The sequence below is a fragment of the Melanerpes formicivorus genome, unplaced genomic scaffold (genome assembly GCF_026170545.1).
Source record: "Melanerpes formicivorus ecotype bairdi unplaced genomic scaffold, bMelFor1.0.p_v2 SCAF_193, whole genome shotgun sequence".
NCBI lineage: Eukaryota > Metazoa > Chordata > Aves > Piciformes > Picidae > Melanerpes > Melanerpes formicivorus.
The window spans coordinates 233,513-259,877 of NW_027142545.1; the positions used below are offsets into that span (position 1 = coordinate 233,513).

Below are 26,365 nucleotides of genomic sequence, written 5' to 3' on the forward strand. Positions count from 1 at the left end.
AGGCCCCCACGCAGCTGAGGGCTGCAGCCCACCTCAAGCCTGCGCCCAGGCTGCCGCTTCCAGCCCTGTGCCACCCCCGCTCGGACCCTGCCCTGCCCTGGGCTGCTTGCCCTTGCCTCGGGCAGCAGCTGGGCACAGCTCGGGGCTGGGGAGCGCTCCGCAAGGCAACGTGGAGCACGGCAGCCACCGTGGGGCCATGCGGCCACGGGAACAGGCTCACCCTCCTGGGGGGAACGAGAGCCCAGCTGCCTGGGCACAGGAGGAGCCACAGCCCTGGCAGCAGCTGCTGAGGGCCTGGGGCCAGCCCGGCAGAGCCGTGCCTCACCTCCCGGCACCTCAGCCGCTCAAGCCAGCGCCATGGGCCGCCAGGACACATCTCCCCTGCTTCCCCCCTCCTCACAGCCCAGGCTGCAGCTCAGCTACCTGCCAGGGGTGCCCCATGGACGATGACCACGATGCCCCTGCCCTGTGGGGCTGCAGCTCCTTCGGCAGACGCAGCGCTGCCCAGGGCCAGGACCCTATGGACTGGGCTGGCCTGCGGCTCTTCTGAGGCCTCCCTGGTGCCAGTGGTGCTTTGCTGATGCTCTGCTGTGCACACACAGGTACAAGAGTCAGCCTCCTGCCCTCCTCTCATCCTCCTCATCCTCACCAGCCCCTCGGCTCCCGGCAGAGGAGACTCTGCTCAAGCCAATGGCACACCCATGGGCTCGCCCTGCCCTTCCTCTCAAGCCTGTGCAGATCAGGCTCTGCCCTGGATGCTGCTCCAGGTGCCCACAAGTGGATGGGCTGGCAGAAAGAGGAGAGCAGAGCATGCAGCAACACCCAAACGGACTGAAGCCCGGTCTCCTGCCATGAACTGCCCACATGGCCCTCATGGGAGCGTGGTGCCAAGCTTGCTGAGCAAGAAGGGCAAAGCCAGAAAGGAGCATCTGAGACAGTCCCAAGGCAGAGGCTCCATCTGGGGCTCATCCAGGAGCTGGGTGCTTGAGGAATGGCACTGCAGCAGATGTGGCTGGGCTCTGAGTTCCCCAGAACAGCCCTCAGGAGGTCACCCAGAGCCTCCTCAGCTTGCAGTGCCAGAGAGGAGAGCAGCAGTGCTGCCCTGCCCAGCACAGCTTCCCCATCACCCTGATCCCAGCAGCTGCTGGGGCAAAGCTGAGGCTCATTTGGCAAAGCTGAGGCAAATTGCCCAGGCCTTTCACTTGGCCCTGCTCCCCCCTGCCAGGAGCCATCCTCATTGCTTCCCCAGGCAGGGCAGAGAGGAGCTGGCTTTGGTTGCACTGCTGGCTGTCCCAAGCCACAGTTTCACCAGGGCCTTGCTCCACCCAGCTGGGGCATGAGGACTGCTGGAGCCCCAGAGAATGAGGCCCTGGAGAGCTGGGGGCTGGGCTCCCTGCTGAGCCCCCACTCACGACAGCCGAGAGCAAAGCCTCACCCTCGTCCTGGGCTGTGGGCTGCTCAGGCTTGGCCTTGGCCTGCTGATCCTGCAGCCTTTTCTGGCCCCGAGACAGCTGCAGCAGCTCTGGAGGCAGCTGCTCCCCCGGGGCACGAGGAGGCAGCAGCAAGGTGCTGCGGCAGTCGAAGCCTTCCAGCGCCCTCAGGATCTGTGCATGGGGAGGAGAAACCACCCCTGGGAGGCACTGCTGGAGCTCCAGCCCGGCCCGGCCCCGCCCACAGCCCCAGCCCCAGCCCCAGCCCCAGCCCCAGCCCCAGCCCCAGCCCCAGCCCCCCCCAGCCCGCCCACAGCCCCGCCCACAGCCCCAGCCCCGCCCACAGCCCCAGCCACAGCCACAGCCACCCCCAGCCCGCCCCCGGCCCCGGCCCCAGCCCCAGCCCCAGCCCCAGCCCCGCCCACAGCCCCGCCCACAGCGCCAGCCCCAGCCCCAGCCCCAGCCCCAGCCCCAGCCCCAGCCCCAGCCCCAGCCACGGCCACGGCCACGGCCACAGCCCTGCCCACAGCCCCAGCCCCAGCCACCCCCAGCCCGCCCCCGGCCCCGGCCACAGCCACGGCCACAGCCACCCAGCCCGGCCCCAGCCCAGCCACAGCCACCCCCCCAGACCGGCCCTGGCCCCAGCCCCAGCCACAGCCACAGCCACCCCCCCGGCCCCGGCCAGCTTCCCCCTCTTGCCTTCCTCACAACTGCAGGACCAGCCAAGCCCCTCCACAGCCTGCCAGCAGAAGAGGCTAACTCTGAACCACCACCCCCCCAGGCTGTGCCCTGCCTCCTGTCTCCATCTCCCTGGCACAAGGCTGGGAACACTGCAGTGCCCTGAAGCTGCACAAGGTGGATGTGGGGAGCAGAGCTCCTCTCTTTACCTGCTCCTCAGCAAGGTACTGCAGGTCATACTCCAAGGAGTAGAACTCGATGGGGAAGCTGCAAGGGTTCTTCACCACCACTGTGCCCTGTGCCCCAGGGCTGGATGGCAGCACTGGCCCCAGCTCCAGCACTTCAGGCTGGAACTCCAGCCGTGGCTCCAGCCCACTGCCTGAGACCAGCAGCTGGAGGTGCTGGCTGCTGTGGCAGATGTGGATCTTCAGAGTGCTCCTGTAGAGCTTCTGAAAAGAGAGAAGGGCAGAAAGCTCCTCCATGAAGTGCCAGGGCCTCAAACTCACCCTGTGCCCCGAGGCCAGGGCTGGCAGTAGCACCTCTGAGCTGAATGGAGAGCAGAAAGCAGGACAAGGAGGGCTGCTTGGAAACTGGAAAAGGCAGAGTCAGGCTCAGGGAAGGGAGACACTTGGCATGCTGAGAGTGCTGAGCCCCTGGCCCAGGTTGCCCCACGGGGGAGATGCCCCACAGCAGCACAGGGCTTTGCCTTGCATTTTGGAGAGGGAACCTGGAGCAAAGAGCTGCTCAGCCTGAGCCTGCTCAGCATAGCCCAGGGCCCTCTGATCCCCCAGGAGCCAGGTGGGAGAGCTGCTGCTAGCCCAGGCTGGGCTGGGCAGAGGGACTCCCCAAAGGACTGGCCCTGCCAGGAGAGCAGAGCAGGCTGCTGGCTCAGGAGTGCTGCTGCCAGCAGCTGAACCTCTCCCTGCTCTCTGTGCACCTCCAGCTCTCCTCAGCTGCCCTGGAGCAGAGCTCCTTGGAGCCTGCCCCATCAGAGGAGGTCTTTCAGCACTCCCTCTCCCAGCAGCTCCACAAAAGGCTGCTGGCTCTGTGGAGCAAGGGCAGGGGCAGTGCTGGAGCACGGAGCTGTAACCTTTGCCCTCTGCAGGCTGCTGGCAATCTGCCTCTTGTGGGCAGCAGGAGTGCCCAGAGGTGGGAGATGCCCCATCCCTGGCACCACTCCTGGGGCAGTGCAGTGCTCAGCAGAAAGGTCTGCAGGCTTGTGGTGCCCAGACCCAGCCCTGGCAGCGCTGTGGCGGGCAAGGAGCAGCTGAACAAGAGGGGCAGAGGAGCTCTCCCTGGCCAGACAGGAGGGGAGTCCTCTGCTCAGGGCTTGGCTCCCCAAGCCCCCTCTGCAGAGGCTGCAGCAGGGGAAGCTGAGCTTGCAGCAAGCTGCCCGTGGGGGCAGGGCTCAGCTCCTGCTCCCAGCCTGGGCTCTCCTGCCCACACTGCCCTGCCAGACCTCCTGGGGGGGACACCAGCCCAGCTCACCTCTTCCACGGGGCAAAACCTGACTCGCAGGTTGCACCACTGCCCAGGGGCCAGGACTCCAGCTGAGGGAAGCACCTCAAAGACGCCGGCCTTGGCCTTGGGCTCCTGCAGCAGCTTCCCACGCCTGCTGGCTGCCAAAGGCTTGTCCACCTGAGCACAGAAACCAGGGGCTGAGGTCTCCTTGCTCTGGCAGGACACAGCTGGCTTCCTGCAGTGCTGGCACTCCTGGCCTCACAGCACCCATCCCAATCAGGTGGGGCCAGCCCTGGCCTAGAACTGGTGGCCAAAGGCAGAGGCAGGACAGGCAGCAGGGGAGGCTGCTCCTGACGAGAGGAGCAAGGGCTGAAGGTGGCAGAGAAGGGAAGCAGCAGCTGCTCAACAGGCCCAGGGCACCCTCCAAAGCCTCCTCAGCCCAGCTGGAGCCCAAGTGCTGAAGCAGCCAGAGGAGCAGAGGAGGCAAGAGAGAAGCAGGAAAGGCAGCCCAGAAGATGCAAGTGGCAGAGTGTCTGTGCTTTACCTTCTGAGCAGGCTCCTCCCTGCTGAGGAACCACTGACAGGGCACTGGCAGCTGGTTGTAGAGCCGAGTGGTCTCCTCCTGGCACTGCCCACACTGGAGAGGGGAGAAGTCCAGCCTGGCCCTGGAGAGGCAGAGGGAGGGCACAACCCCCCTGGCACGCAGGAGCAGACGAACCGTGGGGCCTCCTGTCACCTGGTGAGGCACAGAGCAGCCAGGTGAGCTCCAGCTGGCCTCTGCTGCTGGCCCCAGCCTGCCCCCGCAGGGGGTGAGGGCAGAGGGAGGGGAGGAGGCACAGGGCACCTGGATGGGCAGCAGCAGGGCCGCCTGGCCCAGCGGCAGCCTGGCACTCTGGGGCTCCAGGCACACGGTGAAGCTCCTGCTCTGGGAGCAGGGCAGCTGCTCCACGCGCTCCAGCTCCACGCTGAAGCCTTCAAGAGATGGACAGGAAGCAGCTGAGGCACAGGGGACAGCAGCTGGGGCACCAGCAGCCTAGGGCCACCTGAGTGTCCTGCCTGGCAGCCCTGGCAAGGACTCTGCCTCTCCAGAGCAGCTGCTGCTGCTCCTTCTCCCCCGGCACCGCTGCAGGCCCAAAGCTTGGCACAGCCAGAGCCCAGGCCCCAAGGGGGGAAAGGAAAAGGTTTCAGCTGAGGAGCTGCAGCAAGGCCAGGGAAGGACACTCAGACCTCTTCAAAGGAGAATTCCCAGCTAAGATTTGCCCATGCCCTGCTGCTGCCTAGAAACAACTGAGGGAGGCCTCTGGGCACCCTGCAGAGACAGCAGGGCAGCGCTTGGTGCTGCTGCAGCCTTGCCTCAAGGGCCGCTCCAGAGGCCTGTCTGGATACAGCACAGCCCCTGCCAGGCTGTCTCCTCAGCCAGGGCTGAGCACAAGTGCCACGACCTCAGGAACTTCACACCAAGCAGCTCAGCAGCACCCAGGCTGCAGCTCCTTGCAACACAAGGCCAGAGAGCACCCAGAGAAGCTCAGCTGCTGCTGCTGGCAGCCAAGAGCAGAAGGTGCTGAGAGGGGAGCAAGGTGAGCAGCCCACCCAGCCCCTGCAGGGCAGAGTTAGGGCAGCCACAGGCAGGCCAGGCCCCTGGGCACTGCTGGCCAGCAGAACTCAGGCTCCAAAGCAGCAGGTCCCCAGCAGGACAAAGCTCCCCAAGAGCTCTCCGTGGCAGTGGCTCAGGCTGAGCTGCCACAGGCAGCTCTTGCAAGGCCACAGGAAGGGTCCCCAGCACTGCCTACCTGTGCCACACAGGAGCTGCCCAGGCACTTGGAAGGACACAGGGAAGTGCCCCAGGCTGGTGACCTTCACGCTGCGCCTGTGGATGCCACCCAGCCCCACGCAGCCAAAGTCCAGGATGTACTCAGGCAGCTCAGCTCTGCAAGGAGGAGGGAGGGCACTCCTGAGCCCACAGCCTGGCCACGTTGCCATGGCATGGGAGGTGCAACTCCAGGGCAACGACTCAGCTCAAGCCCCTGGAGCCCAACACCTGAGCAGCTGGTGCCAAGACTCTGGCCGCTGCCAGGGAAGGCAGGGCCCAGCTTCTAGCAGGTCCCAGGGGCACCTTCAAGCACAGCTGGCTGCCAGTGGGCACTGCCCACAGCTCCTGGGCCACTGCACACAAGTCCACTGCACCTCCACTGCTCTCAGTGCAGCTGCTGAGCCTGGCCCACAGCCCACCCCTGAAACTGCTTCAGGACCTTGTCAGCAGAGTTCTCCCTCCCCCTCCCCCCCAGGAAATCTTCACCACTCTGCACCCAGCTCTGTCCCCAGAGCCCCAGGGGCCGCAGCCACCAACCCCTGTGAGAGCCACAGGAAGGTCCTGTCCAGAGCCATCCCACTGGGAGAACACAGCCAGGATCTGTTCTGCACAGCGCCTTCTGCCTGAGCTGGAGCCTGCTGCTCCCACTGCTCAGCATCAAGGAGCAGAGGGAAGGACCAAGCGACCTAGGGGAGCCCTGCAGTCCCCCCAGCAGCCAAGGTCCCTGAGGGAGACTTTGCCAACCTGCTCTTGGGGTCAGATGTGGTCTGGTGGCACCAGGAAGCCAGCTCTGAGCTGCCTCTTTCAGGGCTGCCCAGCAGGGATGGTGTCTGGGCTGGCTGGAGGGGCCTCATGGTCTGCACTGGGTCCCCTCAGCTCTAGGCACAGAGCCCAGCATCTGTGGGGAGCTGAGAGCAGCTCCGCAGCTCAGGGAAGCGAGGACACTCAGCTGCTCCCAGGCAGCAGGGCACAGCTCTCAGGAGCAAAGCCTTGCTGCTGGCCACAGCTGCTCCAGGCTCTGCAGAGCCCAGCAGCTCTCAGCAGCAGGGCTGCACTGCTGGCTGTCACCCCCAGAGCACCTGCAGACGGCCAGGGATGTCCTTACTCACTCGAGAAGCCTGCGGCGAGCAGGCAGCCTCAAGGCAGCTTCCTTTGGGGCGCTGCAGGCCACAGCTGCCTGCTGCTCCAGGATGTGCTCCTTGAGCAGGATGTCCTCCAGCTGCACCTGCAGCCCAGTGTCCAGCTGAGGCAAGGAAAGACAGGGACTGCTTAGCCAAGGGCCTTCCCAGGGCATGGGCTCAGCTCCCCAGGAGGCTCCCAGCCTGCTCTTGTTGGGAGGGCTGAGGGAGTCCTCCTGCCCCACTGCCTGGGACACCTCCAGCTCTCTTTGGCAGGACCTTGTCTCCAGAGCTCCCAGCTCCAGCCCCTTCAGCTGCCCAGGCACTGCAATCCAAGCTGATCTGGCCAGACACAGAGGGACAAGCCAGGGACCTGCCAGAGCTCCAGGCAATGGCCTGCCCCCAAGCAGTGCCAGAGCAGCCTGGAGCAAAGCCCTCTTGCCAAGGAGGCCAGGAGGAAGCTGCTGCTGCTGCCTCTTGGAGATGAGCAGCGAGATCACAGTCCCAGGGCTGGCTCAGGCTGCTGCTCTCAGGCTCTGCACACCTGGCAGAGCTTGGCTGGGGGGCAAGAAGCAGCCTAGAGATGGGGCCCCAGCAATTCATCCCCAGGAGCAGGGCCTGCAGGATTACCCCCAGGCTGCCAGGAAGCTCCTCCAGCTCCAGCAGGGACAACTAGCAGAGCTGGAGAGCTGAGCTGATGATGTCCCAGCTAAGTGTGGCAGGGAGGGCCCACCTGTTAGCAGGGCACCCAGAAGCCTGCTGTGGGCTCCAAGGGGATCCATGGCACAAGGGGGAGAGGCTGGCAGGTGCCACAGGGGGCAGCAGCTGTTCTCACCGTGGCGTCCGAGTCATCTGGGGGTGGTTCTGTGGCTGCAGTCTCCCCCAGGGCATCTGCTCTCTCTCTCTCCTTCTCCTGGGCCAGCTCCCCTCTCAGCTCCCTGAGAATCTGCTCCCATCTCTTGTTTCCTGAGGGCAGAAACCCCCCCTCAGGTGGCAGCGTGGGCATCTCAGCTGGGCAGCCCCCTCCCCACAGCGCCTCTCCCAGCAACGCTCCTCCAGCAGCTCTGGGCACTGGGAGCTGCTCCTCCTGCCTGCAGCCTGAGCTTCAGCCCTGCCCAGCTTCCTCCCCCAGAGCAGCAGCTCGGCCCCTGCCAGCTAATGCCCATCCAAGCCTGCCCAAAGCCCTGCCTGCGTCTCGCCCAGCAGCTCGGCAGGGCTGCAGCAGGGAGTCTGCCGGGACACAGCCCCCAGGGACTGCCAGAGACTCAGGAAGCAACCAGTGCTGCTCTGAGAGCCCTGCAGCCTCCAGGCTTGGCTGTGGGAGATGGGGGAAGAGGCAGGGGAGCATCCTGAGGAGCAGCCAGGCAGTGCTTGCCTTGGATGTTCCTGGGCAGGTGCAGGCAGAGCCTGGGAAAGCTTCCCTCTCCTCTCAGGCAGATCTCCTCTGGTTGCAGGTGACCCACTTGGAGCTGGAAAGCCTTGCAGAAGAGCCCAGGCACTTCTGGCAGGTAAGAGACTTTCAGCACCTGCTGCTGGCCGGCTTCAAGGCAGCCCTGCAGGGAGAGGAGGGAGGGAATGCAGCAGAAAGGCTTGGCTGGAGTTGAGGGCACAGCTGGCCTGGAGGGTCTGAAAGGCCTCTTCCAAGCCCAAGGATCCTGTGATTCCATCCCCCTCAGCAGAGGCAGCTCCCAGCCCTGGCTGCTGCTGGGGGATCTTCCTCTGCTCTTCTCCTGCTCCCCATTTGTTCCCTCCAAGCCCAGCCAGGGCAGTGCAGGCTGGCACAGGCACAGGCACAGTCCCTTGTGCTGCCCCCATCCTCACCGTGCTGGGCACCACCAGGGGCACGCCGGGCAGGGGGCTGCGGGCAGTGGCCGTGCCAGGGCTCAGCACCACGAAGGTGAAGGGCAGCTTCCCACTGTTCTGCAGGGTCACCTCTGCCTCCAGGAGCGAGTCCCACAGCTGCAGAGAGGAGAGAGGAGCGGGCAGTTAGAGACAGGCCTGGCACTGGGCATCTCCTGCAGCTGGCACTGGCACAAGAGCCAACGCAGGCAGCACAGCAGAGCAGCAGGAGAGGAGGGCACTTGGCTCTGCCAGCTTCACCTGGGGACCCCCAGCCACAAGGGAGCTCTGGGCCCTGCACAGGAGCTGAGCTTTGGGGCACCCTGCAGAGGGACAGCACCGAGCATGAAAGCAGAGAGCAGCCAAGTGCCTTGAGGAGGACTTAGCATAGAAGGGTCCAGGCTGGCAGGGACCTGCAGAGCTCAGCCAGTCCATCCTGCCCCCAGGCAGCAGGGAGCTCCAGAGCTCAGCCAGTCCATCCTGCCCCCAGGCAGCAGGGAGCTCCAGAGCTCAGCCAGTCCTTCCTGCCCCCAGGCAGCAGGGAGCTCCAGAGCTCAGCCAGTCCATCCTGCCCCCAGGCAGCAGGGAGCTCCAGAGCTCAGCCAGTCCTTCCTGCCCCCAGGCAGCAGGGAGCTCCAGAGCTCAGCCAGTCCATCCTGCCCCCAGGCAGCAGGGAGCTCCAGAGCTCAGCCAGTCCATCCTGCCCCCAGGCAGCAGGGACCTGCAGAGCTCAGCCAGTCCATCCTGCCCCCAGGCAGCAGGGAGCTCCAGAGCTCAGCCAGTCCATCCTGCCCCCAGGCAGCAGGGAGCTCCAGAGCTCAGCCAGTCCTTCCTGCCCCCAGGCAGCAGGGAGCTCCAGAGCTCAGCCAGTCCATCCTGCCCCCAGGCAGCAGGGAGCTCCAGAGCTCAGCCAGTCCTTCCTGCCCCCAGGCAGCAGGGAGCTCCAGAGCTCAGCCAGTCCATCCTGCCCCCAGGCAGCAGGGAGCTCCAGAGCTCAGCCAGTCCTTCCTGCCCCCAGGCAGCAGGGAGCTCCAGAGCTCAGCCAGTCCATCCTGCCCCCAGGCAGCAGGGAGCTCCAGAGCTCAGCCAGTCCATCCTGCCCCCAGGCAGCAGGGACCTGCAGAGCTCAGCCAGTCCATCCTGCCCCCAGGCAGCAGGGAGCTCCAGAGCTCAGCCAGTCCATCCTGCCCCCAGGCAGCAGGGAGCTCCAGAGCTCAGCCAGTCCATCCTGCCCCCAGGCAGCAGGGAGCTCCAGAGCTCAGCCAGTCCATCCTGCCCCCAGGCTGGCAGAGAGCTCCAGAGCTCAGCCAGTCCATCCTGCCCCCAGGCAGCAGGGACCTGCAGAGCTCAGCCAGTCCATCCTGCCCCCAGGCAGCAGGGAGCTCCAGAGCTCAGCCAGTCCATCCTGCCCCCAGGCAGCAGGGAGCTCCAGAGCTCAGCCAGTCCATCCTGCCCCCAGGCAGCAGGGAGCTGCAGAGCTCAGCCAGTCCATCCTGCCCCCAGGCAGCAGGGAGCTCCAGAGCTCAGCCAGTCCATCCTGCCCCCAGGCAGCAGGGAGCTCCAGAGCTCAGCCAGTCCATCCTGCCCCCAGGCAGCAGGGAGCTCCAGAGCTCAGCCAGTCCATCCTGCCCCCAGGCAGCAGGGACCTGCAGAGCTCAGCCAGTCCATCCTGCCCCCAGGCAGCAGGGAGCTCCAGAGCTCAGCCAGTCCATCCTGCCCCCAGGCAGCAGGGACCTCCCCTGCCAGGGCGGCCGCGCCCGGGGACCTCCCCGCTCAGACTTCCCAGCTCCGGTGGGGTGGGGATGGCCATTCCAGAGCAGCTTGGAAGCAGAATGCATCACTCCAAGGTGGTGCTTCCAAGGCCTGGAGCCAGCACAGCAGCTAGCCCTAGGGCTCAGTGGGCAGCCCCCAGCAGAGAGGGCTCCAGACAAGGAGAAGCCTGCGCTACCTGCAGCCCAAAGTCCAGCTCCGTGGTGTCCAGGTGGTAGCTGAGGAGCGAGGCCTCCCCACGCAGCCTGAGCTCGTAGCTGGGGCCTCCCTGCACCCTGCAGAGGGCCCTGGCACAGGCCACAACGTTGGGGTGGCCAAAGAAGCTGAAGGTGACCTGCTGGCTCTGGCCTGGCTGCAGCAGCCCGTAGAGTGGCAGCACATCGAACACCTGGGGAGGAGAGGGGGAGAGGCTGAGCAGGGGAGGGGCTGAGTGGGGGCAGAGGCTGAGCAGGGGAGGGGGCTGAGTGGGGGCAGAGGCTGAGCAGGGGAGGGGCTGAGTGGGGGGAGAGGCTGAGCAGGGGAGGGGCTGAGTGGGGGCAGAGGCTGAGCAGGGGAGGGGCTGAGTGGGGGCAGAGGCTGAGCAGGGGAGGGGCTGAGTGGGGGCAGAGGCTGAGCAGGGGAGGGGCTGAGCAGGGGAGAGGCTGAGCAGGGGAGGGGCTGAGTGGGGGGAGAGGCTGAGCACTTGGATTGGGAAGAACTTAATCAATGCACCACACTAAAGTCATCTGGGAGGGATCCTGGCAGCAAGAAATTCTCTCTGCTGCACAACTTGGCTTTCCAACCTTCCTCACTGGCTGGAGGATCACACCAGGTGCTAAGCTGAGAGGCCTTGCAGCCAGGGGGGCCTCCAGCCCAGCTCCTCTGACTCCTGCTGCTCCTCACTCTCTGATCTGCACTCTGCTGTCTCTCCAGATGCTACAGCAGAAGCCACTGGCAAATGTCCTCTCCAGCACTTGCTTAGTGACAAGGTGAAGAAGATGTGCAGCTTGTGGCCAGCAGGCCAGGGGACATTCTCCTGCCCCTCTCCCCTGTCCTGGGGAGGCTACCTCTGGAGTCCTGGCTCCAGTGCTGGGCTCCCCACTTCCAGAGAGACAGGGAACTGCTGGAGAGGGTCCAGTGGAGGCTGCAGAGCTGCTGAGGGGCCTGGAGCAGCTCTGGGAGGAGCCCTGGGGCTGAGAGCCTGGAGAAGAGCAGCCCCAGAGGGGAGCTGAGCAATGCTCAGCAAGAGACAAAGGAGCTGTGGGGGGCAAGAGGCTGGGGCCAGGCTCTGCTCAGTGGTGCCCTGGGACAGGACAAGGGGCAGTGGGCACATAGTGGAGCCCAGGAGGTTCCATGTGAAGAGGAGGAGAAAGTTGTTTGGTGTGAGGGTGCTGGAGGCCTGGAGCAGGCTGCCCAGAGAGGTTGTGGAGTCTGCTGGTGTGGAGAGCTTCCAACCCCCCCTGGGCACTGTGCTGCTGGGCAAGCTGCTGTGGGTGCCCTGCTGGAGCAGGGGCTTGGACTGATGATGCCCAGAGGTCCCTTCCAACCCCTCCATGCTGGGGTGCTGTGAATGCCCCCAGAGCTGCTGCACAAGGAGTGTTTTGGCTCAGCCCTACACCATGTCCTGCATGGCCTCTCCATGCCCAGCTGCCTGGAGGGATGTGAGGCCACTCTGTGAGCAGTGCTGAGGGCCAGCAGTGGCAGTCCCAGCTGTGGAACTGCTTCTCCCACTGCAAAGCTGGAAGCCAGGCAGCTTCCCACTTGCCTCCTCCAATCCCAGCCTGTGGGGCTCTGTCTCCTTCAGCTTCATCAGCTGCCTCATCCCAGCTGGGCTGGGAGCTTCCACAGCACCTTCCAGGGCCCCCTCCTGCTGCACAGCACCTTCCAGGGCCCCCTCCTGCTGCACAGCACCTTCCAGGGCACCTTCCAGGGCCCCCTCCTGCTCCGTGGCACCGGACAGCAGCTGCAAAGCAAGCACCAAGGGCTGCAGTGAGCAAGTGGCTGCTCTGGGTGAGAGCACTCTGCTGCAGGCTCCAGCACCTCATCAAGCCAGGGGCAGCTGAGATGGCAGCTGGGAGCAAATCAAGTCTGGCTATGGCCATGGCATCTGCTGAGTGTGGCTCCAAGGCCAGCCCCAGGTCAGGCCTGGGCTCCATCCTCACCTCCTACACACAAGCTTGCAGGAGCCTGGCAGAGAGCCCAAGGGGGCAGCTGGCAGCCTGGTGCCAGTCCAGCTCTGCTCCCTCCTGCCCAAAGAACATGTTGAGAAGCTCCTGCCTGGACAGCTTAGGTTCTCCAGGACCAAAGCAGGGACACAGCTGCCCCTGAGACTCCCCAGAACAGGCAAAGGAGGACTGAGGGAGGGCTTGGCCCAGCTCTCCAGTTTCAGATGTGCTTTGGTTTCATTCCATGCCCTGATGGCTGCTGGAGAGCTGAGGAGTTCCACCAGGTCATTATTCTCCAGACACCCTCCTGAAGAAGGCAGCTGAGATGTTTTCCTGCCCTGCAGCAGCTGGCAGCTTGTCTTCAACCTCAGAGGTGCCAGCTTGCAAAGGGAGCCTTGGCTCTGGCCTTCTGAGCCCTGTTTCTGAGAGAGGCTTCTGGGCTTGCTCCTCCAGCTCCAGAGGCTCTGCTGCTTCAGGAAGCTGAGAAGTGCTTTGTGCTGGGGCCTGGCCACCAGCAGGCTCTGCAGGAACGCTGCTGGGGCATCCTTGGGCCTAAGCAGAGCTACAGCTCCCTGGCAGACAAAGCACTGGGCAGGGCTGAGTCTCCCCTTGGGTCAGGTCCCTTCCTGAGCCCTGACAGCTCTGGGGCTGTCTCTGCCATCCCAGCCCTTGGCTAAGGCCAGGATGTGCCAATGGCTGGGGCTGAGCAGGTGGCCCCTGGGGATCGGTGCTGGGCTTGGCACAGAAGGAAGCTCAAAGCCTTCCCAGCAGCATGCAGGTAAAAGCCTCATTTGACACTGGGAAACAACCCAGCCCAAACTCTCCAGAGGCCAGGAGGAGCTGAGGGAGGCCTCCCCCAGCCAGACTGTCCTGTTTGTCCCTCCCCAGCAGCCCTGTGTCCAGCTGCTGGCCCTGCTGCCCTTCCTGCTCTCAGGTGGCCGCGGGGCCATGAGAAGGGAGGTTGGCAGCAGCAGGGCTCTGGGGGCAAACTGGGAGGTGTCCCAGGAAAGCTACCTCTGCTTCCAGGCAGTCCTGGGCATCTGCTGGCTCCTGGGCAGGGTCCCCCACTGCCCCCAGGGCTTGGGCTGGCTCCTCCACACCCCCATGCCCGGAGCTGCTCCCTGCAGAGGCCGAGCGCTGCCCGCAGGCTCTCTCCTCCTGCGCTGCTGGGGCCGGGAGGCTGCACCTGGAACAGAAGCTCCCTGTGAGCAGGGACTGCAGGGGCAGGCAGGGGAGACTGCCCCAGCAGCTCCTCGCTGGCCACTGCTGCTCTGAGCTCAGCACTGGCTCTGGCCCAGCAGCTCCAGCCCAGGATGGAGCAGGGCCAGGCTCTGGGCTGCCCAGCTTGGCACAGGGGCAGTGCAGGCACCTGGCTGCTGGCAGACAGGGCAGAGGCCAGGGCTGGGGGCCAGGAAGGGCACCAGGAAGGGCAACCAGACACACACTGTGCAAAAAGGGAGACTGAGAAGCAAAGGGGCAGAGCCCAGCAGAGACCTTCTGGTGGCCTTGCAGCACTCCCAGTGCCCTACAAGGAAGCTGGGGACAGCCTTTGGAGCAGGGCTTGGTGTGCCAGGCCCAGGGTGGGGGGAGGCTTGAGCTCAGAGATTCAGAGCAGACACAAGGCAGACATTTGGGATGCTGAGGAGAGGGAGACACTGGCCCAGGGTGCCTGAGGAGGGGGCAGATGCCCCATCCCTGGCACCACTCCAGGGCAGGGGAAGGTGGAAGGAAAAGAAGCTACCAGCCAGGTTGCAGCCAGGAAGCGATGGAGCCCTCAGCCTCTGTCCTGTCCCTGCAGCAGCCCCAGGAGCTGAGGCTTTGTCTCTAAAGAGACAAGGTGAGAGCAGGGGCTGAGGGCCCTGGGGCTGTGCAGCCTGCAGAAGAGCAAGCCCAGAAGGGATCTTCTGAGTGCTGGGCAAGAGCTCAAGGGCAGGGGGCAAGAGGATGCCTGTGGTTTGGCAGCAGCAGAGCAGCTGTGCTTGCGGGGACAGAGGAGTGGCCTCTGCTTGCCTGAAGGTGGAGGCTCTTGGAGCAGGGGCTGGGGGCCAGGCAGGCTTCACCTCTGAGCAGCCAATCCAGCCCCCACACAGCCAAAGTTTCTCCTCCTGCTCAGATGGAAGCCCCAGGGGGCAGCAGGCTCCGTGCCCTGGCACTGGGCACCGGGCACTGGCCCCAGCCTCCTGCCCCCATCCTTCAGCTCCTGCTGAGCATTGCTCAGCTGCCCTCTGGGGCTGCTCTTCTCCAGGCTCAACAGCCCCAGGGCTCTCAGCCTGTGCTCCTCCCAGAGCTGCTCCAGGCCCCTCAGCAGCTTTGCAGCCTCCCTGGGACTCTCTCCAGGAGGTCCCTGGCTCTCCCGAGCTGGGGAGCCAGCACTGGACAGCGTCCCGGGGGCAGTTCCTGTGTCGGTTCTTAGGACTGGAATGAGAAGAGGTGGGGCTGGCAGGGCAGGCAGAGAGCTCCCAGTTTGTCTCTGCTTGTCCCAGGGCCCAAGCAGGGCTTTGGAGCTCCAGAGACAAAGCAGGACTGGGAGGCATGGGCTCCAGGAGAAGTGCTGCCAGCGTCTCAGAGGCTGGCTTGCAGAACAGTGTCTCCTGCCCAGCATCACAGTGCTGCAGGACTCCTGTGCCCTGAGCAGCCAGCCTGAGCTCAGCTGGAGGGCTTGGTCCTGTTCCCACCAGGGCAAGGGGAAAGCAATTGGTCAGAGCCCAGGGAAAGCACCTTGGTCTCTGCAAAGCACAAGCAGGACAGCAGGAAGGAGAAGAGCTGCAAGGAGAGGGCAGAGGTGGCCATACCTCAGCTGGCTGCCCTGGCTGTCTGGCAGCAGCTGCCAGCAGTAGGAGACAGGCAGCTGGCTGCAGTTGGTCATCTCCAGGCTCTGCACAGCTCCAGTGCCGTTGAGGATGCAGCCAAAGTCCACAGCCATGCTCTGGAAGTGCAGGTTGGGGCAGCAGACTTCTCCCCGCAGCAGGACCTGCTCCTGGTGAGGGTGCTCCAGGAACTGGATCCTCAGAGCCTGCTCCACTTGCCAGGAGTGCAAACCCTCTGCATGAGCAGGGTTAAAGCTGATGCAGAGCTGAAGCTCCTGCCCTGCCTCCAGCTTCATGGGCTGCAAGGAGAGGAAGAGCATCCAGCAGCCGTGGGATGCCGTCCCCAGGGCTCAGGGCATGAACCATGGCAGTGCCCAAGTGTGGCTCCAGCAGGGCCTGCCTGTGCCAGCCCCACCCCACTGCTGGCCCAGCCCCCCTCAGGCTTCAGCAGAGGCACCAAAGCCCCCCCCAGAGCAGCACCCTGGCACCAAGGCTGTTTGCCCTGCTCCTCCCAGCACTGCAGCCTGGCCCTGGCAGGGCTGGCACCGGCAGGGCACAGGAGTGGTGCCCATGCCCACATCACCACCTGTCTGGCAGGGCCTGTGCCCAACCCCTGCCACTGACACAGGGGGCAGGCAGGGGCTGGAGGAGCATCCTCAGCCCTCTCAGAGGCAGGGCTGCCCTTGAGGGGAGCAAGCTGCTCCTGAGGAGCAGGCAGACAGCTGAGGCTGGCTGCTGGGATGGCTGCCAGGAGGCAGCTTGACTCGCTGGCTTGCCCAGAAGGGGCTGGAGCCCTTCCCTGCATCTCTTAGAGCCAGGACTCTGAAAGGAAGCTGCAGCAAGGAGCCAAGCAAGCCACAGGGCAAGAGGAAAGGGCCTCAAGTCGCACCAGGGGAGCTTCAGTTCGGCCATGAGGAACAAGTTCTTCCTCAAAGGCTGTCAAGGCCTGGCCCAGGCTGCCCAGGGCAGTGGTGGAGTCCCCATCCCATGGCAGAGTCCTGGGGATCTGGTGCTGAGGGCCATGCTTTAGTGGTGAGCTGGCAGTGAGGAGTTCCCAGTTGGCCTTCTTGAGCTGAAAGGTCTCTTCCCACCCAAAGCATCCCATGGCTCTCTTCCCCATTCAGAGGGTATCTTCTTCCCTCCAGCAGCTCATTTCCAACCTGATTTAGCTCAGGCCAGCCCTCTGCTGACTCCACAGCAGCCAAGTCTCTCCTGGAGGCCCTCCCAAGAGCAGCACAGCAGCACAGCCCTCCCTCTTCGCACTCCAGCAGCAGCAAGGCCCAGGGCTGCTCACCTGAGCATCTGCAGGCAGGGGCTGCTGCTCCACGTCGCAGATGGAGAAGGGCTGCCCTAAGGCCAGGACCATGCTGAGTGGCAGGGGGCAGATGTTCTTCAGAGCAAGAGGCTGGGCCAGGGGAGTTAGGACATCCCCTGCTTGCTGCAGCCACAGGAGAGAAGCATCAACCAACCTCAAGTGCCCAGGCACCTCCTTCCCCTTCTGATGCCTTTCCAAGCCTTCAGCCCCCACAGCTCAGCACAGCTCCTCTGGACTCTTTGGGTTTGTTTCTGCCCTTCTGGAAGGGCTTTCTCTAAGCACAGCACAGCTGCTGCTGGCTGCAAACCACAGCACTGCCCAGGGGCCAGGGGCACAGCCTCATGGGCCAGGCAGGGAAGGGGACCCCGAGAGGAGGCAGCTGCTGCCAAAAGATCAAGCCCAGAGTGTGAGCCCAGAGCATCTGACTCCAGTGGTGTGTCCTCTCTTGGGGACAGCAGCACAAGAGGAGTTCCAGTCACCTAGCTTGCACCCCTTGCAACCTTTCCAGCTCCAGGAGCCTCCTCAAAGCAGGGCTGCTGGGCAGGAGGCAGGGGAGGGCCTGCAGCAGCCTAAGGTTGGCTTTGACCAGGCACAGCCAGCCAGCACCCTCCAGGCACCTGCTGCCCCTGCTACAAGATGCTGAAGGGCATCTGCCTGAGGAGCAAAGGCTGAGAGGCCTGGGGCTGCTGAGCCTGGAGAAGAGCAGCCCCAGAGGGCATCTGAGCAATGCTCAGCAGGAGCCAAAGGGAGCAGGGGGTGGGGCCAGACTCTTCTCAGTGGTGCTACACCAAGGAGGGCAGAGTCGAGCTGCTGAGGCTGTTCCCAGCCCCAGGGGAGCCAGGAAGGACCTCAGTGCTAATGGCCAAAGCTTGGTCCTGCTGCAGTCTTCAGCCAAAGCCCTGGGGACTGGGAGCAGCTCTTTCCCCTCCTGCTTGCAAGCCCAGCACAGGCAGCCCACAGCTTCCAGCCAGCAGCCAGGGCTTCAGTGCCAGGATGCCAGCCAGAGGCTCACCTTCTCCACGTGGAAAGAGATTGCTGTGGAGGACATCTGCAGGGCAGGAGCAACGAACTGGCAGCTGAGCTCCACCTGCAGGATCTGTCTCCTCCTGGCCTCGCCGCCCACCGCGGCCTGGCACAGCAGCTGCTCCCTCACCGCCTGCAGGGAGAAGCCACAGGGCACATGGGGGCTGCCAGCAGGGGGCCAGGAGACAGCCTGCAGCTGCCAGCCACGGCCCTGCCACTGCCCTCAAGTGACACTCCCTGCTCCCTCTTTGCCCCTGCCCTCCACAGCCTCTGCTGCAGCCCAGTTCTGCTGAGCTCCAGAGGCCATCCTGCTGCAGCCAACAGCCACACAAAGCTCTGGGCAGGTCTGTGCTGCCTGGGACAAGCCCTGCCCCAAAGGATTCTGCCCTGGCTGTGCACAGCGCTGCAGAAAGCTGGAGGAGCTGCTGGGATGGAACTGGAGCTAGTCTCAAGCTGTGCCAGGGGAGGGTCAGGCTGGCTGGTAGGAAGAAGTTCTTCCCAGAGAGAGAATTGGCCTCTGGAATGTGCTGCCCGGGGAGGTGGTGGAGTCACCGCCCCTGGAGGTCTCCAGGGAAAGCCTGGAGGAGGCTCTCAGTGCCAGGCTCTGGTGGATTGGACAGGGCTGGGTGATAGGTTGGACTGGGTGATCCTGGGGGTCTCTGCCAGGCTGGTTGATGCTGTGACTGCAGGACAAGTCCCAGGGGAGGTGACCTGATGGGGAAGGCTCAGCCCTCGGGAGGAACCTCACCTGGGGAGTGCTGGAGAAGGCTTCCAGCATCACCTCCATCGTCTGGCCTGGCCTCAGCTCCATAACCTCGGGCCGAAGCTGAAACACAGGGCAGGCAGCTGCGAGGCTCTGGGGGGGAGCTCTGGCCTCGGTGTTGCTGAGGGCAGGGAGCTGTCCGCGCTGGGCAGGCAGGGAGCAGCCTCCTAGGCTCCAGTAGAGGCGCTGGGAGCGGCGGCCTCGGTTGGTGACCTGGAAGCTGTAGCAGCAGGGAGCCAGGCTGCAAGAGGAGCAGAGATGGACAAGGTGAGCAGAGCTGCTGCTGCCCAGCGCTCCCCCAGCTGGTGCCGCTGCCGTCTGACCACACAGCTGGCAGTGCAACCCCCTCGGAAAGGCTGAGCCGGCTCAAAGCTTCAGCAGGAGCCAGCCCTTGCCTGGCCCCGAGCTTCTCCCCTCCCAGCAGCTGCCCTGTTTGCAGCCAGCCAGGAAGAGCTTCCTGCAGAGCTGTCCCGACGGGGCACAGCCGAGCCCAGCCCCGGCTGCCCCAGAGCCCTTCCTCCTTGCCGCAGGCCCGGAGCGGCAGCGGCAGGGAGAGGACAGAGGCTCCGCACGGAGCTGGCTCCGGCCTCGCCGGCGGCACCAAGGCAGCAGCAGAGCTGCTGGGCAGGGCCCTGGCCGCTCCCCGCGGTGCTGCTGCTGCTGCTGCTGCTGCTCAGGAGCTCCTCGGCTCCGTCTCAGCTCGCTGCTCTGCCGCTGCTCCGCTTTGTTTCCAGCGGCAGTTCCAGAGAGGGGGGGTGGGAAACCCTTCCCTTTCCCCCCTTGCTTCTGCCCGGTGCCGGCCGGCTGGGGGAGTGCTGCTGGAGCCTCCCCTCCGCCGCTGCCCAGCGGCTCCACTTTCCCTCTCGCTGCGGACAAGGGGGAAGCTTAGCTCCTGCTTTCGCTTTGCCTCTGCCATTGCACCCAGAGCGCGGCTTGGGCTCAGGACATTGCCTGCCTGCAGCTCCCGGCACAGCCTCTTGCCCTGAGCAGAAGTTCCCCACCTGAACATTGCTGTGTGAGGAACCTGCCTCTGGAGCTCAGGCAAAGCCTCCGGAGTTTGGGGTTCCCCCCCGCCCCCCCTTTGCTCTGCCTTTGCTGCAGGCAGCAGCTCAAGGCAGTCCATCTTGTGACCGAAGCAGAAACTGCAGCTCCTGGGCTCTGGCTCTGGAGGGGAGCTCAGCTTTAGAGTTGTCTTTTCCCTTCCTCTGCCCAAATCGTTCAGCTGCTGCTGAAGGTGCCTGGGATGGGGATCCTTCCCAGCCGGGCCCAGGAGCCTGGACAAGCTGTACCAAAGTTGTGCTGGCCTTCCCTGGGGGCCTTTTGGCTGAGCCAAGTCATCAATAGCATTCTTCACGGTCCTGCCCCTGAGGAAGGCTCCCAGCCCTCCCCAGCACATCCTCTCAGCTGCTGCGGGCAGGGCAGCATCCCTTGGGCACTGCAGAGAGCTGCCCTGGCTGAGCCCCTGGCAGCAGCAGGAGCTGAGGGACACCTACCTGAAGCGAGTGCCCAGGCTGAGCTGCGGAGCCAAGGGCCTGTCCAGGACGATGGTGCTGCCGACGCCGAGGGCCCGCACGGGGATGCCGTAGCCACGGCTGTGCTCCACCAGCACCTGCACCTCGGCCTGGAACTGCCCTGTGTCGTCCAGCTGGGCTGTGACAGACACAGACACCTGGCCCTCGGCGGGGATCACTCCTTGGCTGGGCTCGACCCTCCAGCAGCAGCCTCTGCCAGCCTGCAAGACAAGGCAGAGCCCAGCTGAGGCTGGAAACCGGGGCCCTCGGGGCGAGGAGGTGAGGGGAACAGAGCAGAAAGGCTTCACCTGCCTGCAGCTGAGCCAGGGGGGCTGCAAACAGCACCTCTGCAGGAGCTTACACCCCCCTGTGCCACCCTCCTCTCACAGACTCTCCTCAGTGCCCCCCATGGCACAGTATCACCAAGGCTGGAAGAGACCTCAGGGATCATCCAGTCCAGCCTGTCACCACAGACCTCATGACTAGAGCATGGCACCAAGTGCCACCTCCAATCCCCTCCTGAACACCTCCAGGCATGGGGACTCCACCACCTCCCTGGGCAGCACATTCCCATGAGCAATGACTCTCTCAGTGAAGCTTTCTCCTCACCTCGAGTCTAAACTTCCCCAGCCCAAAGGACACCCGGCCTCAAGAGAAGGTTGGTTCCTCCTCCAGTCTCCTTGGAGGCCTTTTGCTCAGAGGCCTCTTGAAGTACTGAGGGGCTGCAAGAAGTTGACTTTTCTCCAGCCAGTCCCAGGGAGAAGATCAGAGAATCACAGAATGGTTTGGGGTGGAAGGCACCTGCAGGATCTTCTAGTTCCAAGCCCCTGCCCTGGGCAGGGACATCTCCAAGTAAAGCAGCTTGCTCAAAACCCCATCCTCAGTTCAAAGCTGAGACCCAGGCTTGTTCAGCCTGGAGAGAAGGAGGCTGAGGGGAGACCTTCTGGCTCCCTGCACCTCCCTGAGAGGAGGCTGGAGCCAGGGGGGGTTCAGCATCTCCTCCCAGGCAGTAGGACAAGAGGAAATGGCCTCAAGTTGCATCAGAGGAGCTTTAGGTTGGGCTTGAGGAACAATTTCTTCCTCTGGAGGGCTCTCAGGGCCTGGCCCAGGCTGCCCAAGGCAGGGGTGGAGTCCCCATCCCTGGAGGCATTTCAAAGCCTTGGAGCTGTGGTGCTGAGGGCCACGGTTCAGTGCTGAGCTGGCAGTGCTGGGTTCAGGCTTGGCCTGGAGGATCTGAAAGGTCTTTTCCAACCCAAGGCATTCTGTGATCCCAGAGCTCCAAAACCATGACTCCCACAGCCAGGGAGCTTCCACAAAGGAAAGGGAGAGCTTGGAAACAGGCTCCAGGCTCACTGCTGCTCCAAGATCTCCTCAAGCTCTGTTCTCCTGAGGGCTGCCCCAGCTGAACCTGCCCCCAGAGCCAGGCTCCTCTGGCCACCTGGGGGTGGAACATCTTGCTTGCTCTCTCAGGCAGCCAGCTGGGAAAGCTGCAGATGCAAACCAAGCCCCAGGTGGCCACAGAGCAGCCATTTCCCTTGGAAGCCTCTCCAGATACTCACCACCTCTGCCTGGAAGGCTGCAGGGATGGGGCTCTGATTGCAGAGCTGCAGACTGCGGGAGACGTCCTGCAGAACTGGGATGCTGCCAAAGTTGATCTCTTGGGGCTGCACAGAGACAACTGGGCCCTGCCCAATGCTCACCAGGTGGATTTCCTGCTCCAGCAAGCAGGGAGGGGGGAGAGAGAGGAAAAAAACCACACTCTAGGGAAGGCTGGCAAGGGTCAGACAGCTCTGAGGCTGCTCCTGGACAGGAGAGAGCTCTGCCTGCTGGCAGTTGGCAGTGTTGGAAGCCTGACCCAGGAGGCCTGCAGCAAGGGTGGGCTCTGGAGGGAGCCCAGCTGAAAGCCACAAGCTGCTGTTGTCAGGGGGAAAGAAACCAGCCTGCCCAGCCTGCTGTGCCAGCAGCAGCTCTCCTGCCTGTGCCCTGTGCCTGCTTCCAGCCCTGCTGCTGCTCAGGCTTGCCCCAAGCCATCCCTTTGCTGCAGAGCCTTCTCAGCTCATTCCCAAGGCAGCCTTTGCCTCAGCAGCACTCTGGGCTGTCCCTGGGTGCTCCTCCCCAGGAGCCCCACGGGAGCAGCAGCTGCTGCTGCTCTCCTCACAGCAGAGGAGGAGAGCCAGGGAGGCTGCTGGCTCATGAGCCCATCTGCCCTGTCCCCAGTGCCCTGCTGTGGCACACGCTGGTCACCAGCCCAGAGGGCACCACCCTGCCTCTCCTCTCGCCGCCACCCGCTGCCAGGGATCCCTCTGGCACAAGTTCCCTCGGCCCTGCCAGCAGCCCTCTACCCTTCAGGCCCCAGCAAGCCCTGGGGCACAGAGCAGACTCACCAGGGGGTGTCCTGCACAGCCAAAGACAGCCACAGAGGCAGGAGTGTCCTGGCTCCCTAGCGCCTGGGCCACCAGGGTCAGGGGCATCTCCACAGAGCTGTGAGGCTGAATGATGCCACAGGGCACAGGGCTGGAGTACAGCACAGCAGCCTCCTCCTGCTGCTCCTGGAAGGGGGAGGAGCACAGCATGGCATGGGCTGGAAGGGACCTTTCAAGCTCCTCCACTCCAAGCCCCTGCACTGAGCAGGGACATCTGCACCTAGAGCAGGCAGCTCAGAGCCCCCCACAGCCCGGCCTGGCAGGGCCCCAGGCAGCTCAGAGCCCCCCACAGCCCGGCCTGGCAGGGCCCCAGGCAGCTCAGAGCCCCCCACAGCCCGGCCTGGCAGGGCCCCAGGCAGCTCAGAGCCCCCCACAGCCCGGCCTGGCAGGGCCCCAGGCAGCTCAGAGCCCCCCACAGCCCGGCCTGGCAGGAAGGCACAAAACAAGCAGGGAGCCTTGGACAGTCTCAGCATCCTCAGGGGCTCCCAAAGCTGCTGTACTCCCCAGCAGCCACGTTTGGGCTGGCAGAGCAGCTTTTTCCCACCCTCTGAGCTCTCCTGCATGACAGCACCCCAGAGCCCAGAGCACAAAGTGCTTCCCAAAGGGCTGCCCAAGGTTGCTCTGCAGGAGGGTTCCCATTGCCCTGCTCCCTAAGGTCCCATTCGGGTTGGGTCCTGTTCTCAGCGCACTGGAAAGCATCAAGGTCTCTCTCTCCCAAAGGCCTTTTCTCCCCAGCACAGCCTGGCTGAGCCCTGGGGGCAGGAGGTGGGGGTGATGCCAACCTGAGGCAGCAGTGCATAGCAGCCTGGCAGGTCGCTGTCGTTCACCAGGGTCAGCAGCTGCTGGGCAGGGAGCTGCAGGTAGCAGCGGCCGAAGGTCACCACGGGCTTGGGCACTCGCAGAGCAGGAGCCACAGACCTGGGCAGAGAGAGGGCCAAAGGCAATGGAGACACTGGCAGAGGAGAGGCTTCCTGACTCCTGAGATGGCCTGGCAGGGAGCAGAACACAGCTGCCTGGGGCAGAGAGGCTGCAAAGTGCCCCCAGCAGCCTGGCCTGGACCTGCGGTGCTGTGGCCAGCAGGAGCGGGGCAGGGATTGGCCCCCTGGGCTCAGCACTGCTGAGGCCACACCTCACATCCTGGCAGCAGCTCTGGGCTCCTCACTCCAAGAAGGGCACTGAGGGGCTGCAGTGGGGCCAGAGAAGGGCAACAGAGCTGGGGAAGGGGCTGGAGGACAGGGCTGGGGAGGAGCAGCTGAGGGAGCTGGGGGGGTTTGGCCTAGAGAGGAGGAGGCAGAGCAGAGCCCTCCTGGCTCTCCACAAGTCCCTGAAAGGAGGCTGGAGCCAGCTGGGGCTTGGGCTCTGCTCCCAAGGAAGAAGGGAGAGGACAAGAGAAATGGCTCCAGGCTGTGCCAGGGGAGGGGCAGTGCCAATCATTCACAGGATTGCTGTGCCCTTTAGGCAAGGGCTCAGGGCCAGGCCTGTCCATTCTGGGCAGATGCTCCTCAAGGTGGCTGCTGTCAAAGCCTGCTCTTCCCATCTCTGGCTGGCCAGAAGCAGCTCCTGGAGCCAGCCTTCTCCTGTGCAGCTGGAGCCAGCAGACCCCATGGCAGGGGCTGGGTGCACCAGGAGAGCCAAAGGGCTGCAAGGAAAGTGCTGGTACCTGGCTGTGAGGGGCAGTGAGAGCAGCTCCTGGCCCACACCATCCACATCCACCACCAGTGCCAGCTTGTAGGTGCCCAGGGTGTTGGAGCACAGGGTGACCTGGGGGGAGAGCACAGCACCAAACACTTCCCACAGCTGCTCTCCTGCCATTGCCATGCCCTGGGAAGCAAAGGGAGGGCTTTGCCCTAGGTCTGCTGCTCCATGTGCAGAGCACAGGCTCTGGCAGCACCACAAGGCTGCTGGCAAGAGCTGCTTGGAGAAATGTCCTTGGCAGCTGCCAGGCCCTGTGTGAGAGGAATGCAGGCACCAGCAGAGCCATCTTGTGCTCAGCACTGCCTGGCAGCTAAGGGCCCAGGCTCTGCTCTTCACTGAGCAGCACAAGTGCAGGGCAGAGCTGCTGACTCCAGCAGAAGCACTCCAGCTGTGCAGTGGGAAGCTGCTGCAGAAGCTTGGCCCAGCAGAAGCTGCTCAGCTGCCAGAGCTTTTGCAGTGCCACTGAGATGACTGCAGGGAATCCAAGTGTGGGGCAGGAGCTGCAGCTTCTGCCTGCAGAATCCAAAGGCTGCTCCTTCAGGAAGGTCCCAGAGGCCAGCCCTGCTGCAGGGCTCTGCCTGGCCTCCCCCTCCCAGCCAGCAGCACTGAAGCCCTCTCCCAGAGCAGGGAAGCCTCAGCCCCAGCTGCCGAAGCCCCTCTGGCCCCACCGCTCCCTACCTGGATGTCCACGAAGCTCTTGGCACAGATGGTGCCTCTGCAAGGGCTGATGGTAAACTCACAGGGCCTGGGGAGCCCCGTGGCTGCCCTCCTCCAGGAGGGGAGAGAGTTGTCCAGCAGCTGGGCAGCGCTGGGCACGCTGGGCTCTGCTGTGCCATCCCCGGGCAGGCGGAGGGCGAAGGCCAGGGGCAGCGGGGAGGCGTTGGTGAGGCGACAGGACAGGCTGTGAGGGAAGCCTAGGGGAGAGGACACAGCTCTGCACCTCTGCACACAGCTCCTCTGCCTCCTGCTGCCCAGAGCCTGGCATGCTCAGACTGCACTGGGGCTTGGGCTCTCCTCACTCGGAGCTACAGCTGCTGGGGAAGCCAAGCAGCTCTGTGCTGGCACTGCTGGGGGACAACTCATTCCCCATCAGGCAGCCAGCTGCCCTCCTGGCCAGGAAGGCCAAGGCTCTCCTGGGCTGCATTCAGGAGAGTGTGGCCAGCAGGGCATGGGGGAAGCCTTCAGCTGCCAAGGCCTCAGCCATGCCAGCAGCTAATGAGGACACTCCTCCTCTTGGATCCCCTGGTTCTGCCTGCTGGCATTCCTCTTGCTTTGGCTCTTCACAAGGAAACCAAGAGGCAGAGCAGGGATGGAGGGAGGGGAGGATGCAGCTCAGCAAAGGCCAGCAGTTCTCTCACAAGTCCAGCAGCAGGAGGAAAACAGAGAGGGATCCTGGCCAGGCTGCTCCTGGCTCTTCAAGCAGCCCAGAACTGGCTTCCCATGCACACCTGAGACCCCCTCAGGACAAAGCCTTCTGTCAGACTGAACTGCAGCACCAGAATCTGCATCTCAGGCAGCAGAGCTGGGCTTCTGCTGGGCAAGGAGAAGGAGCCCAGGGCTCTGAGCACACCAGGGCCTGAGGCAGAGCTATTCCTTGGCCACATTGCCTGGCAGGGGAAACCCAGTGGCCCTCCCAGCCCCAATGAACATCTGACACTACAGCTCGGGGGGGTGGGGGTGGAAATGGTGTCCAGGCCTGACAACAACATTGAGCCACAGCAGGCACAGGCTAGTCCACAGCTTCAACTCCCTTCTCCTGCAATCCCAGCCCCTGGGCCCTCCTGGGACTGTCACAGCCATCCTGCTGCCAAGGACTGGCAGCCTGGGGCTGATGAGGGACACCACAAGACCCCGGCTGCTAGTCCCTGGGGCCTCTTGGATCTCATGATGGCAAAACACTGCCTGAGCAACCTGCAGCCCTGCTTCAACATCCTGAAGGCTGCTCTGGAGGGCCACAGGTGCTGGAGGCTCTGAGGCTGCACTCTGGGGCTGCAGAGCCCTCAGGCTGTGCTCCAAGGCCAGGCCACACTCACCATAGGAGACGTCCCCGAAGCGCAGGCAAGGGACATCGAAGTGCAGAGAAGGTGCAGAGACACAGCCCCTGTGGGGACACAGCAGAGGAGGCCTTGGCTTGGCTGCAGAGCACTGCAGAGCCTGCAGCTTGCACTGCTGCTGGCATGCAGCAAAGCTGCTCTCACAGCACAAGGGGCTTCAAGCAGCCTCTCACCTGACAGTCAGGGTCACAGGCTCAGGGGATCCTTCCACACGGAAGCTGAACTCTTCTCTGAAGTGCCCCAGGCTGCTGGGACAGAAGCAGACCTGGACACCCTGGGACCCACCTGGCAAAACCAGGCCCTGACAGGGGGAGAAGCTGAAGCAGGAGCCCAGAGCTGTACTTGGAGGGACCAAGCTGAAGGAGGCATCGATGGCTCCTTTGTTGTGCAGAGTCACCTGCAAGACATCCAATGGGAACACCTGAGGAGCCTTCCTCCCTCCCTCCCTCCCTTCCCTCTCTCCCTCCTTCCCTCTCTCCCTCCCAGCAGGCTGATGTGTGTCCTGGTCAGACACCTCACAGCTG

General features: G+C 64.1%; 1 protein-coding gene across 1 annotated transcript in view; it reads right to left on the reverse strand.

The window, feature by feature from the left end:
* LOC137457709 (hydrocephalus-inducing protein homolog) overlaps positions 1–26,365 on the reverse strand; it is a 63,312-nt gene that overhangs the window by 23,296 nt on the left and 13,651 nt on the right. The window contains exons 10-35 of the mRNA XM_068169553.1: positions 26,015–26,238; positions 25,821–25,888; positions 24,466–24,701; positions 23,753–23,853; positions 22,875–23,010; positions 22,054–22,218; positions 21,229–21,381; positions 19,652–19,890; positions 18,144–18,399; positions 17,385–17,528; positions 16,352–16,495; positions 15,079–15,356; positions 13,265–13,436; positions 11,851–12,048; positions 10,285–10,494; positions 8,319–8,456; positions 7,873–8,050; positions 7,333–7,463; positions 6,489–6,622; positions 5,360–5,496; positions 4,414–4,541; positions 4,114–4,305; positions 3,597–3,746; positions 2,318–2,557; positions 1,436–1,604; positions 424–588 (exon numbers count right to left, since the gene is read on the reverse strand). Coding sequence (XP_068025654.1) covers positions 424–588; positions 1,436–1,604; positions 2,318–2,557; positions 3,597–3,746; positions 4,114–4,305; positions 4,414–4,541; positions 5,360–5,496; positions 6,489–6,622; positions 7,333–7,463; positions 7,873–8,050; positions 8,319–8,456; positions 10,285–10,494; positions 11,851–12,048; positions 13,265–13,436; positions 15,079–15,356; positions 16,352–16,495; positions 17,385–17,528; positions 18,144–18,399; positions 19,652–19,890; positions 21,229–21,381; positions 22,054–22,218; positions 22,875–23,010; positions 23,753–23,853; positions 24,466–24,701; positions 25,821–25,888; positions 26,015–26,238 — 4,486 coding nt within the window. The remainder of the gene's footprint in view (positions 1–423; positions 589–1,435; positions 1,605–2,317; positions 2,558–3,596; positions 3,747–4,113; positions 4,306–4,413; positions 4,542–5,359; positions 5,497–6,488; positions 6,623–7,332; positions 7,464–7,872; positions 8,051–8,318; positions 8,457–10,284; positions 10,495–11,850; positions 12,049–13,264; positions 13,437–15,078; positions 15,357–16,351; positions 16,496–17,384; positions 17,529–18,143; positions 18,400–19,651; positions 19,891–21,228; positions 21,382–22,053; positions 22,219–22,874; positions 23,011–23,752; positions 23,854–24,465; positions 24,702–25,820; positions 25,889–26,014; positions 26,239–26,365) is intronic.